Here is a 13121-nt window from a genome sequence, read left to right on the forward strand (position 1 = left end):
CCCATCCCCCCACCCACTAGAGATAGTGCCGAGTGTGCTAATTCTAACGACAAGTGTTTTCTTTTTTATTATATGTTACACTCGGCACTATCTCTATTTAAAGACTACATTAGGAGGCTATTAGGAGTTGGTCTCAGATTTGAACAAATTACACTAAGTTAGGAGAAACTTGTAGTAAAATAGATTTAAATTCAAATTTCGTAAAAATCTTCAACCCAATTCTGCTAGCACCAACCAAGTATAAGCTGATTAAAACTGATGTTGATGCTTACAGAGTAAATGGATCATGTAAAAATAATGGCTGGAGTATCAACTTTTGATGTGTTGTGGGGGAGGTTTGACAACCTTTTGATTTCTTCTGTCCATTTTCAGCTTTTTAAACAGCTCTTGGGTTAAGTTTTTTTCTACTAAATGAATTCGCATGGCTTTATTTTTTATGACAAACTAGTGTTTTTGTTTTCTTTTAATGTTTTATATTAAAAATTGGCAGTAAAGTACAGAGTGGTCGCAACAGTGAAAAAGCTTTTTCTTCAATGTAAAATTGATTTCTTTTGTTTATAGAAACATCTTTCTTTGGAAGTCTGCATGCTTCAGTTTTTCTATGCTTATATTCAGAGGTAAGATAACTGATAGAAATCTCTCCTTACTGCATTAGCAACGCATAAAGGTCAGGGAATAGAGGAGACAAGCACCTGAATCCTTTCAAGAAGTTGCTATTTTTCCTTTTAAAACTAAAAGAACAAATGCTAGAAACATTGTCTATGGAAATATTTATACAAGTCAGTGGGTATGTTAATGAGCCAGCCAGGCAGATCCTGCAAACCTAAAGACCTAAGTGTATTAGAGATTCTGTGGCTACTGAAACAATGAATTGTAAGAAAATCATTTAAGTATAAATGAAATGCTGAATCCAACTCTTGAAACCATGCCTGTTGACACCGAATCCATTATTACTTTGATATGGGTGAACCTGTGGTAATCTAATCTGACTTTTTTTTAACGTTAGGAATGATGATAAAATATCTTTTTCTGGTATTCCAGTTTTATGTTCTCCTGAACAGAGGTCAGTTGAGCTTTGATAAATTTCTTACTGAAGACCTAAATCTTAATCCTCCCTTATAAGGCAGTTCCATATTAATCACCAAACTTGGCATCAATTTGTGATGTATGACTAACATTTATAAAGTTAGGTTAGGTAATATATTTAAACTGATTGTCATTTAGAGCAAGGACTACCTAACATCTGAACTTAGATACATAGAGGTGTTATGGTTAAGGCCAGACTGAAACAGAGATAATCTTAACTTCTCTAGATGTGAGACCACTTGGTTCAGGACAGATTGATAACTCTCCCTTCGATGAGATAAAGACTCATAGGTGAAGAAAAAGAGCTAATATAAATGGAGAGAACAGGACTGAGAGCAAGTATGATGTCAGTAATTAAACTGAGACTTACTGCAATTGTATGTGGCTTCTGAGAGTCCATGTAATTAAAACTGGGATTTCTCTAGCAAAATTTCTGTACTAATAAGTCACACTGGATATTTTAAATGTGTTGGGTTTTTTTTAATTTAATATTAATAGAAAACAAGGCTTTTAGGAATTTTGTCCTATATAGTCTATACAAATTTAGGGAATGTTTCAGAGAAACTAGTAGGAAAATGTGTTAAAGGCTGTGGGAAAATATAAAGAAAATTAAAGTTTGCTGTGCTTCTCTCTGTATATACACAACTCTATTTATCTTGCAGAATTCCAGTGCCCAATTTAGTGGATAGCTGGGCATCACTGTTGATACTTCTGAAAGACTCTATACAACTCAGTCTTCCAGCCCCAGGGCAGTTTCTTATACTTGGGTAAGCAATTTCGCTTAAAAATATTATTTTGAAGAACAGAATAATGTTCACTGACCTAATTGCTGAATAACAGATGTTTTGGGTGACCACACGATCACTGTCTTCTCATGGAATTCTCAAGGTATAGAACTAGACATATGGTATGAGGCCTGAAAAAAAGGGGAGGAGGCCGTAGGGAGGAAACAATGCATGTTTATACAAAATGTAAATGTACTAACATAAAACGTGTAATAGTAGTTACTTTAGGGATGAGTAGGATGGCTGATAGGGAACTTCATAGAGGAAAGTCATTTGAGTTCAGGGCCCTGAACATAAACAGGCTTCACCCCAGACCACCCCAATTAGAATCTGCTTTCTAGCAAGATCCCCAAGTGATTTGAGTGAGTACACACTAAAGTGTGAAAAGGACTGAAAAGGACTGCTTAAGATACAAGGGTGAGGGAGGGAATAGAGTAAACTTTTCCCCAGCCTTTTTATATTACCTCAAACAGTCCAGTGAGGTCTTCAGTGGCCAGCGACAGTCAACATATTCTCATATTGAATGGATATAAATTAACCAAGTCCAAAGAACTTTGACCTTTTGGTTGACTTCTGTAGTTCTGATGGGGATTTTATATGTGTAGGTGTGTGACTATATACACAGACTTAGCTTCGACCCTTATTTTCCTTATGGGAACTAGCAATTCTGGTTTGGCAACCAATGGTCTAGAAAATTTTGAAGTGGAGAAGGAAGGTGAGGATTCTTCAGTGAGATAGTGTCAAGTTTTCTGGTAAATGCGGACATGTACTCTTGCTCTAGGAAGCAGAGAGGAGGTAGAGGAATCGTGGTGAGAGCTTGGTGAGAGCAGGTCAGGCTGAGGTAGCTGAGTAACACTAAGGTCCCAGCCCAGCCAAAGTGAGCCAGAGCCCCTGCCCAGGAATTTCAGGCTCATGATGATTCCCAGTCCCTCACACTACCTATTTTGAAAATTATCTAAATCAAAAAGCTGAAGGAGTTTTAGATGTTGAAGATGTAATGAGAAAAGAACAACTGACTCAATGTCTGCAATTCCTGGATCAAAAGTTAAGATAACTGGTGTGTATGAGTTTTATGATTGAGAAGATAAATATAAATCCTAGAAATCAAACAACGTACTCATGAAGATTTCTAATTCTTCTTTTCTAATCTCTAGTTCCAGCCCTCGTTCCTGTGACCTTGGGTACCTCATAAATCTCTCCAAGGCTATTTTCCTGTCTGTCAAGCAAAACTAATGGCACCTGCCCTACCTACCTAAGTTATTTTAAGGCTCAAAGAGGGACTATACGTACAGTTCTTTGAGTTACAGCAAATAACCCTGCTGCCTAATTTCATTAGAAATTAAAGCTATTTATTGTCACCTCTAGCTTCCCCATAGGGGACTCTCCTCACCTGCTTTTTCTTCCTTTCTCGTTTCTCAGAAAATAAGGGATCCTACCTCCTTCTCAAGTGTATATACTGAGATTGTTTAAGTAAAAAGTTGGACATTTCAGTTAGACTAGAAACTTAATTCCCTTTTTAAATTTCTGGTTATGTGTTTGTTTACTACCGACCATTCCACTGATGTTCTAAAAATTCTTAATTATAAAATAGAAATTGATATGAAGGTTGCTTTTCAATATAACCTCACATGTTAGTTTGGAAATAATTATGCATATAATTTATCTTAACAAAAGATAAGTGTCAGAGTAAATATTGAGTGGAATTTTAGCAAATAACAGAAGTTGACATTTTTTTTCATTCATGAAGTATTTTTAATCTGTTATACACACGCAGGGTAAGAAGCCATTTCTGTTACAATTTAAAATTGCTGGATTTTTTTTTTGTTTTTTGTTTTTTTACTTTTTTGTTGATACATAAAACAAACAGAAAAATATACAAATAATTAGTACACTACCCCACAAGTTATTAGAGTGAACACATCAACTATATAATCAAGTCTAAAATAAGAAATAAAACACCATGTGTCTCCTCAGGTGCCCTCCCCATTACTGTCCTTTTCCTTCTCCCCAAAGATAACCACTATTCTGGCTTCTAACACCACAGATAAATTTTGCCCTTTTTTTGAACTATAAGTATATGTAAATATTTTATTTTGTGTTTGCTTCTTTCACACAACTTATGTTTATAAGATTCATCCATGTAATTTCATGTAGCTATAATTTATTGTTTCATTGCTCTTCGGTATCACTGTATGATTATGCTACAAATTCCCTTCTTTTGCTGGACTTTGGGGTTCTTTCCAGTTTGGTATTTTTATGAATAAGTTGTCAGGAACATCCTTTACATGTGTTTTTGTGCATATGTTTATTCCTTTCAACAGAGTCATAGGATACTCATATATTCATTAAACACATAAAATAGAAGTTGAGGCCACAAAGCCATTTGGTCACTGGGACAAATCAGATTGCATCATTTCCTTTACACTGATATTTCCTGTTTGTTTTTTTTTTTTTCTTTTGGCCCTTTTAGGGTTCTGAATGAGTTTATTATGAAAAACCCTAGTTTGGAAAATAAAAAAGACCAAAGAGACCTTCAGGTAAGGCATTCTGAATTGAGGGCCGTTGCCAAAACTCTGTGTCTCGGTCCCCTCAGCTCTAAAAAGATAAGGTTAAATAAGATCATCTCTGAAGTTATAAGAGCACATGTGTGCACGCAGACACACACATATACATAGAGTGTTTTTTTTTTTTTTCCTTTTTTCTTTAGGACGTGACTCATAAAATAGTGGATGCAATTGGTGCCATTGCTGGTTCTTCTTTGGAACAGACAACATGGCTGCGACGAAATCTTGAAGTTAAGCCTTCTCCCAAAATAATGGTGGATGGAACCAATTTGGAATCTGATGTTGAAGGTATTGATCTCAAACATTGGGGTTCATATTTATAGGCACCTGTTTACTACGAAATCCTGGCAACTCGCACTGTAAGCACCATAAGACCATCCCTTTCTCATGTTAGCAGGTAGCTTTTTTTACGGGGAAAAGGTGTAACTGTAACTTTACCTGTCTTTTCTCTTATTTAGATATGTTATCACCTGCAATGGAAACTTCAAACATAACTCCTTCTGTATATAGTGTCCATGCATTGACATTACTTTCTGAGGTAAATATCAAGTTTTTTCACACGAACTTCCAAGAAAACAATGTCGTAATTCAGTAATAGCAGGTAATTCTGCCAGAGGAGTTTTAAATTTGAAAAACCATTTTGTACTTCTAGAGATCACTATAAAGAATAAAGTTTTGACTTTGTATTCAGACTATTTAGTTTGTTAAATATTAGCGATAGCTTTAGATATTGCTTCCTTCCCCATGCACTATTTTTTTAAGTATGATTTTTAAAAAGAAAAGTGCTTTTGTATCACAGTATGGTCAGGAGGGCTAGAGGTGGTATAATGATGCTTAATGATGCTTGCCACTCTGAAATATTTTACAGTTTACCAAATATTTTTAGATCTATCCTCTGACATGCTCTTTTTTTATATCCTGTTATATAGCCTTGTAGGTCACTTTTGTTTCCGCTTTTCAGTTGTGGATACGAAGCCTCATAAAGATTAGAACAATATGACTAAGGCCAAAGAACTATTAATTGATAGAGTTGGGACTTAAAACAGCTCGGTTCATTTGGTTAGTTTATTTCAAGCCCTCTTTTAACTGTCAAAGAGAATACTGAGTGTCTAGTCTTTAATTCACTGTTTAATCACTGTCACATTAGAAGGTTCTTGATCTCTCTTTTTCTATACTTCCCTATCTCAGTTGGAAATAGTAAAAATTTGCTCATACTCCTATCCTATAATTATAGTGGGCAAAAAAACAGACTGACAGAAACCATTCATATAAAAATGGCTTAGATCTGATTTTAGATTTTTATAATTTTAAGGTATTCTAGGTATTCGACTTACAGACTGAAACCCACCTCCAAATGCTGTCAGTTTTAGCTGCTAGATTATACTTCATTTCTTATGTTTTTTAGGTTTTGGCTCATCTTTTGGATATGGTTTTCTATAGTGATGAAAAGGAACGGGTTATTCCTTTACTTGTAAATATTATGCATTATGTTGTGCCCTACCTCCGAAATCACAGGTACTCTTATTAAAGTAGATTTCTTAATTCAAAGCCTATTAGAAACAAATTGTGTTCCTTTATTGCCATTTTTGGAATTACCACAAAATGACATTATTTTTGCTTTGAATTGTAATGATTTTTAAAGAAAAACATTATTTCTGTTATGGGGCCTTCATTTCATATCACCGTTTTAGGTGAATGTGAACATACATGAATCACATGATTCAAGTTAGACCGTATCAGTTAAAATGGTTCTGGTTCTCCTTCCTCCTAGTGCACATAATGCCCCTAGTTACCGGGCCTGTGTCCAGCTGCTTAGCAGTCTTAGCGGGTATCAGTACACACGGAGAGCTTGGAAAAAAGAAGCGTTTGACCTCTTTATGGATCCCAGTTTCTTTCAGATGGATGCCTCTTGTGTTAATCAGTAAGTCGTGTTCTTGCTTTCATTCACTGTGATAATGCATCTCACTGAAACCAACGACTATCCTGCAAAGTAGAACACTGTGTTTTTAACGGTAGCAGCAACAAAATCTTAATTATGTATCGTAATCCTTGTTTCTTTCAGTTGGAGAGCAATTATGGACAATCTGATGACACATGATAAAACAACATTTAGAGATTTAATGAGTGAGTATTATGGGATGACAACCTGAGCAGTGTATTTCCTGATCATGACCCATTCTTATTGTTTACCTTTTTCTTTAGAAACTATTGAATTAGCTCTTTGTCAAGTTATACTTAATATCCTATAGGGATGGAATGTTAAAATTGAAAGAGGATGGGATGCTTGGGTGGCTCAGTCAGTTAAAGGGTCTGACTTTGGTTCAGGTCATGATCCCGGGTGAGTCAGTCTCCCCACTCAGCGGGAGTCTGCTGCTCCCTCGCCCTCTGCCCCTCTCCCTCCTCACGCTCTCTTGCTCGCTCACTTGCTCTCTCAAATAAAATCTTTTTTTAAAAATGTAAAGAGGACAACAGGTGATAAATAATCAGTAGAACTGTTTGGTCGTGTCTAATTTGTGTTTAAATTGTTCCCCCAGCACACAGCATGGCACTTGGCACATCGTGAGCACTCCATGAGAAATGATTAAATGAATGAAAGACTGACAGGTTGGGGGGGCAGGGAAGGGCTGACAGCTGGGTTCAGCCTGTCAGACAAGTCACTAAATGCTGGGCCTCTGTTTATCTCCTCTGAAGGAAGAAAGAGAAGGACCGAGAAGATCAGAATCACTCTACCCGCCTTCTACTCTGTCTTGATTGGTTTTATATAGTAGGGTTCCTATAGTATTTTATCTGAAAAAAGGGTTTTCCTTTTTTTTTTTTAATTAATTTATTTATTTTAAGTAATCTCTACATCCAACATGGGGCTCAAACTCACCATCCTGGATCAGGAGTCACGAGCTCTTCCGACTGAGCCAGCCAGGGGCCCTGGGGTTGGTTTGGTTTGTTTTGTTTTGTTTTTTAAAGTATAAAGTTACTAAACTAATGACTAAATAGCACTAAAGCAGGATAAGTCTGATGATTTCATGTTAAGTTCTTGAACAAAAACTGTAGTTTCCCATCTGGAAAAGGGGCAGCATATTCTCTGTCCTCTGATCACACAGGGTTGTTTTAAGGTTCAAATTCATCTGTTCAACAAATACTTATTAAAAGACAAAAATGGGCCAGGCCATTATGCTAGCCTTAATCAAATAAATAAGATTATTTCAGGGAGTCAATAGTTATGAAGAAAGTAGGGTGATATGATAGATTTTAAGTAACACCTAAAGAGCTGACAGGTGAGGTGAAACTGAACAAGCCAACCCTGGGAAGGCCTAGGGACAAAGCATTCCATGCAGGGAACAAAAATTACAAAGGGCAGGCCAGATATTATTTTTAAAGCAATGAGGCATTAGGCAGATGGCATGAAATGTGAAAGGGTTTTATAAAATGGCATTGTTGGTGTTCGGGATTTTCTAAATCTTCCTTTCTCCACATTCACAATTGCTCCCCTATGCTGGGTCTGTTTGCCAGCCCTTCTGCCCCAGAGAAGGGCCGGGAATCCTCTACCCCAAGCTCCTCCCACCCTTGGAAGTCATAGGGTGTCTCACCATTTTTAAAACCATGACAGAATGATCTTTTTTCAGATGATTGCGTGAGTGTATCACAGCCTCTCGCTTGCGTTCTTCTTTCAGCTCGTGTAGCTGTGGCTCAGAGCAGTTCCCTTAATCTCTTTGCAAACCGAGATGTGGAGCTAGAGCAGAGAGCCATGCTTCTCAAAAGATTAGCATTTGCTATTTTTAGCAGTGAAATTGACCAGTACCAGAAATATCTTCCAGATATACAAGGTAAATAGTGAAAACCTATTTTCTCTGTCTTCCAAACTGTTTTTTTGTTCCTTAGGAAATACTTTCCTTAAGCTATAAGTTGGGGTGAAATATACCAAGTGTAGGTGGATGGAGAATGTTGTAGAAACAGAAATCTGTTCTGCAGAATCAACAAAGATTACCATCACGTAAAAAAATATCAAGCACTGAATTTGTAGTATTTGCCTAAATATGGTCACTACTTATTGTTTGGTTTGAGTTTCCTGAAGAATTCATACTTAAAGATGAGGCATAAGACTATTTTGCTGCAGGCAGGCATGTTAGTGGGATTTTTTTTTTTTATTGTGGATAGGGGGCTGTTTTATTTTTAAGGAGAACTAAAATAAAGGCAGAGCCGAGACATTTTGGCCAGAAGTAACATTTGAGATCTGTCGTTTGTATGGGGGATTGCATAAGGTTTTTGATAAGCTTTACCAAATGGGTTTAGATGAACTTGGCCTGGGGTAGAATGGTTCCATACCCAAGTTCGTGTACTTATGCAGCCACCAGCTTCAACAGCCACCATTGGGGACTGGGCTGGGAAGGACAGTTGTCATCTCTTGAGTGAGATCATTTCTCTCAGAAGATAAATGGCTCCGTCTTTCCTAACTCTTTCTGCCGAGTGTCTGATATGCAACATTGCACACTATTTATATTTATCATGTGATTTTATTTTTAAAGCTGACCAAAATCAGTGCTACTCAAAAGTGTGGTCTCTGGACCAGTACCAGGCTGTTATCCCGTCCATGATAAGTACAGAAATTTAGAGTAAGCATTTTAAACTTACTTATATAAATTTGACAGAATCTGTTGAATCTAATAAGAAAATGGCATCTGTATTTTATATCTTCCTTTGACTTTTTTCTAGTAATTCATTTTTATTTTATTTTATGAAAGTAACAATCTGCAACAGTTTGGAAATTTATTTTTTAAATTGGTCCTTCACCAGATAGTTTGAGAAGTAGTAGGCTAGCTTATATGGAAAAGCTTACATGAAAATGATCGTCATTATTAACCTATTGAAAATACACTGCATGTCTTTCAGAGAGATTGGTTGAGAGTCTCCGTTTGCCCCAGGTGCCAACTCTTCACTCGCAAGTGTTCCTGTTTTTCAGAGTGTTACTTTTAAGAATGTCTCCACAACATCTTACCTCACTCTGGCCTACCATGATTACAGAACTTGTGAGTTAATTTTAATCCTCAGGTTAAAACAGTGTGATTAGCATCAGCAGGCTTACTGGATAAAAACTAATCTTGGAAAAGAACCGAACTCTCGTTAAGCTTGTTACTGACAATTTTTACAGTTGAAAACGGTAAAACTAGTCAGATTCCATCTCCACAGAGCTGAAACTTCCTTGGAAATCGTTACCCTGTCTGATCTGGTTTCATGTATTCTCTTCTACACCAGATTTTTGGTCATGGCTTCCAGGCCTGTTTGCAGGCCGCTGTAGCGGTGCCTCTGGAGGGCTGAGAGCTGGCTTCGCTGGGTTACCTGCCATGAGGCATGTGCTCACTCTGGAAGGGCAGCACTTACCCGAGCTAAGCTTCCTTTACGGAGACTTTCATAGATTTTGTAATCTCCCAAACAGTCAGCCTTCCTGAGTCCCACCACACCCATCTGTTCTCCTCCCTGGATCATACCGTCGCCCTCACCTGAGTGATTTGGGGAGCTGGGGAAGAGGACATGAGTGAAGAAAGGGAAGTGAATCAACTCCGAAAACCCAAGCCCTTATAATCCTCACAAAGACATTGGCTTTAATATTTTTTTTAAGTAACTATAACCATGTTCCATCATCACCAGACAAAAGCCTGGCTTCATCCCAGCTCGGTCAATAGGAAGGCTCTGTGCTAACTTTGCAGTTTAACTTTCAGAAACTAGATAGGGTTTAATTTGATCGGACCCTAAAATTTATTTTTTTGTTTAATGAAAATATATCCTAAAGAGAACTTGAAAGAAACATTAAATATCAAGTTTAAATATTTAACATGAATTTCACGGTCTTCAGGTACAGGTATTTTTACTGATGGAGCAGGAACTCACTGCTGATGAAGATATTTCACGGTAATATGTATTACATTTCCATATTTTGTCAGTGTTCAGTATCTAAAGTCATCCAGAATGTTACAACTAGGAGAGTATAGATACTGTTTTATATGAATACTTTGTATATTCATCTGTTATTTCCTAAATGATCATATTTGGATATAATATAGTATCATTTATTCCTTAACCATTTTAGACTAAACTCTCAACACGCATGGCCTTTGTCTTTGAGACAAATTTAGTTTAAAACAATATTATTTCAGCTCCTGAACTGTGTTGGTTTTGGTAGGTCACATGTTGTCCCTGAAACATCAGCAAAACCTATCATGTCAGGTAACCTGTAAATAAGGTATCCGTATATCCAGATCTTCCAGCATGATCTCAGTGTACTACACTGTATTATTTTTAGTACAGGCAATGTACTAATATTGACTAAATATAATTTTTTATATGTAGGAACTTTTGTATAAGTAAGTTTATAAATTGAAAAGTTTCCCTTAACACCATATGTCTTGAATATACTTTATTCTTCAGTGCTAGGTTTATTTAAAAAAAAAGCATTCCCCAGTCCTAATAATTTTTATAGAAAGACCTCCCCCCCTAATCTTTACAGAGAGACATCGAGTAATAGGGAGGTCTGTTGGTTTTACAGCTTGTATTTTTATATTTCTTGAGTGTAACTTAAGTTATCCTGTACTATTTTTACATTTTCAACATAAGTGAACTTTTTAGGGCACCTGGGTGGCTCAGTCACTTAAGCCCCTGACTCTTGATTTTGGCTCAGGTCACGATCTCAAGGTCCTGAGATCGAGCCCCACATTGGAGTCTGCACTGGGCTTGGAGGCTGCTTGAGATTCTCTTTGCCTCTCCCTCTGCCCCTCCTCTGCTCACTCTCTCACCCCGCCTTAAAAAGGGGGGGAGGGGAAGTTTTTATTGGAAAACGGCAAAATTAATTTAGTCATGACCTTGCTCAGCAGTTACTGGTACACGTACCGGAATGAGAACTGTTAGCTGGCACTTGGGAATCACCTGTTAGGAAATGGGTGCAACTGCTGACATCACTGTCTGCTGCTTACAGGACTTCAGGCCCCTCTGTGGCTGGTCTGGAGACAACCTACACAGGAGGTAATGGCTTTTCTACTTCATACAACAGCCAGCGGTGGTTAAACCTCTATCTGTCTGCTTGCAAATTTTTGGATTTGGCTCTGGCATTGCCCTCCGAAAATCTTCCTCAGTTTCAGATGTAAGTAAAAGCAAGGATATTAAATGGATATTTTTGAAAATGCATTTGCTTTGGTAACTGACATCTAGGACTAATTTAAAAGTTTTTTGTGTAAGTTGAAATATTTGGGGGGGAGTTGTGCAAGAGTTACTGGAAGTAAATGGTTGCTGTGGATAAATTAACACCATTTAGTTAACAAATTGAATACCTACTGTATGTGAGGCAGTGGGATGTGTGACTCAGCAGCTTCCAGTCCAGTTGAACGCATGCTGGGTGTTCTGATAGCTGACATGCAGGAGGCTATTGAGATCACACAACAGAGACCCCCTCCTAGCTGTAGGCGCCAGTGCAGATTTACACTGACATGGTGAAGAACAAGGGGGACACACGTGGAGTCTGGAGGGTTGGAATGGACCTGGTTTGTGTGAAATGCTGAGGAATCAGTATTGTAGGAGCAGAATGTTGTGAGAAGAGGCTGGAAAGGGGCTGAATAACGTAAGGCCTTGTGAGCTGTATTAGAGTATTCGACTTTAACCTAAGGACAGCGGGAACCCATTGAATCATAATAAGGAACGAAGTGATGTTACCAGGCTTGCATTTTAAGAGTTTTACTTTGGCTGCATAGTTTGGACAGAGGACTGGAGATGGGCAAGCCTGGAATCAAGGAGGCTTTCATTTCAGATGATAGTGAACTGAACTGGAGAGATGATAGCAGAGGGGACTAAGGAGAAACTTAATAGAAGTAAATTCTCATAAGTGTTCAAAAATCTTTCATTATGGCTTTTCATATTTAAATTTTTTAATAGGCAAACTAAGATTGTTTTATCAAACATAGCTAAATTGAGAATTTAGCCATATGATTAAATATGTTTTTAGATATAATGTTTTATTTTTCTTCTGGAATGGAGTATCAATAGGATAAAGGGTAAGCTACCAGAATCTGCTTTCTATACCAGACATGCTTAAGTCTCTAAAAAGTGCTGTTTCACAAGCTTACTTTTCATTAATGGTAAGAACTAGAAATTCTTTAGATTATTTCTAGTTCCTTTTTTCCTTCCATTTGAAAAGTACACCTACTTCTTAATAAATTTGAAGAGTCGCATATCTTTAAACTGATGTTATTCCTGAAGAAATTCAGAAAGGGACCCTAAGCAGAATTGTCAGAAAGTGGCCAGAATTAATTTAGGAGGCTTATCGTCACAAAAGTGATAGAACTACAGTCTTCCGTGCTCTAGGAAGAACATCAAGTAGTATGCTCATGGTACTGATTTTTGGCTTCCGTGATCAGAACCAAAATGAGTTCATCCTGTTTACTTGTCAGGACAGCCTTACTAAAGAAAAGGGATGGAATAGGCTGTAATACTGAAAAAAAAAAAAAAAAAAAAAAAAAAAACTAATTTTTTTTTAAAACTACCGTTTTTAAAAATCTATAAAGTAGTAGAAGATGACATGGAGAATTTAATCTTGAAAGAATAATATCTTTCTAAACATGATATATATTTCAAAAGTTAAAGATATTTAATAACCATAAAAAATCTTAAAGGTTTCTGTGTGACCAAAAACTACCATGAAGTGGAAAAG

The 13121-nt window shown here is 37.1% G+C and overlaps 1 protein-coding gene across 9 annotated transcripts in view; it reads left to right on the top strand.

The window, feature by feature from the left end:
* The window catches only part of DOP1A (DOP1 leucine zipper like protein A), a 108269-nt gene that overhangs the window by 90520 nt on the left and 4628 nt on the right, over positions 1–13121 (top strand). For all 9 annotated transcript variants that reach the window (XM_073893559.1, XM_073893561.1, XM_025861860.2 and 6 more), the window contains 12 exons: positions 562–617; positions 1749–1853; positions 4342–4408; positions 4579–4723; positions 4894–4973; positions 5841–5950; positions 6207–6356; positions 6498–6559; positions 8104–8256; positions 9320–9456; positions 10281–10336; positions 11397–11561. In XM_073893559.1, coding sequence (XP_073749660.1) covers positions 562–617; positions 1749–1853; positions 4342–4408; positions 4579–4723; positions 4894–4973; positions 5841–5950; positions 6207–6356; positions 6498–6559; positions 8104–8256; positions 9320–9456; positions 10281–10336; positions 11397–11561 — 1286 coding nt within the window. The remainder of the gene's footprint in view (positions 1–561; positions 618–1748; positions 1854–4341; positions 4409–4578; positions 4724–4893; positions 4974–5840; positions 5951–6206; positions 6357–6497; positions 6560–8103; positions 8257–9319; positions 9457–10280; positions 10337–11396; positions 11562–13121) is intronic.

Source organism: Callorhinus ursinus, unplaced genomic scaffold (assembly GCF_003265705.2).
Source record: "Callorhinus ursinus isolate GAN/ISIS: 27379988/994484 unplaced genomic scaffold, GSC_fseal_2.0 scaffold6, whole genome shotgun sequence".
Lineage (NCBI taxonomy): Eukaryota > Metazoa > Chordata > Mammalia > Carnivora > Otariidae > Callorhinus > Callorhinus ursinus.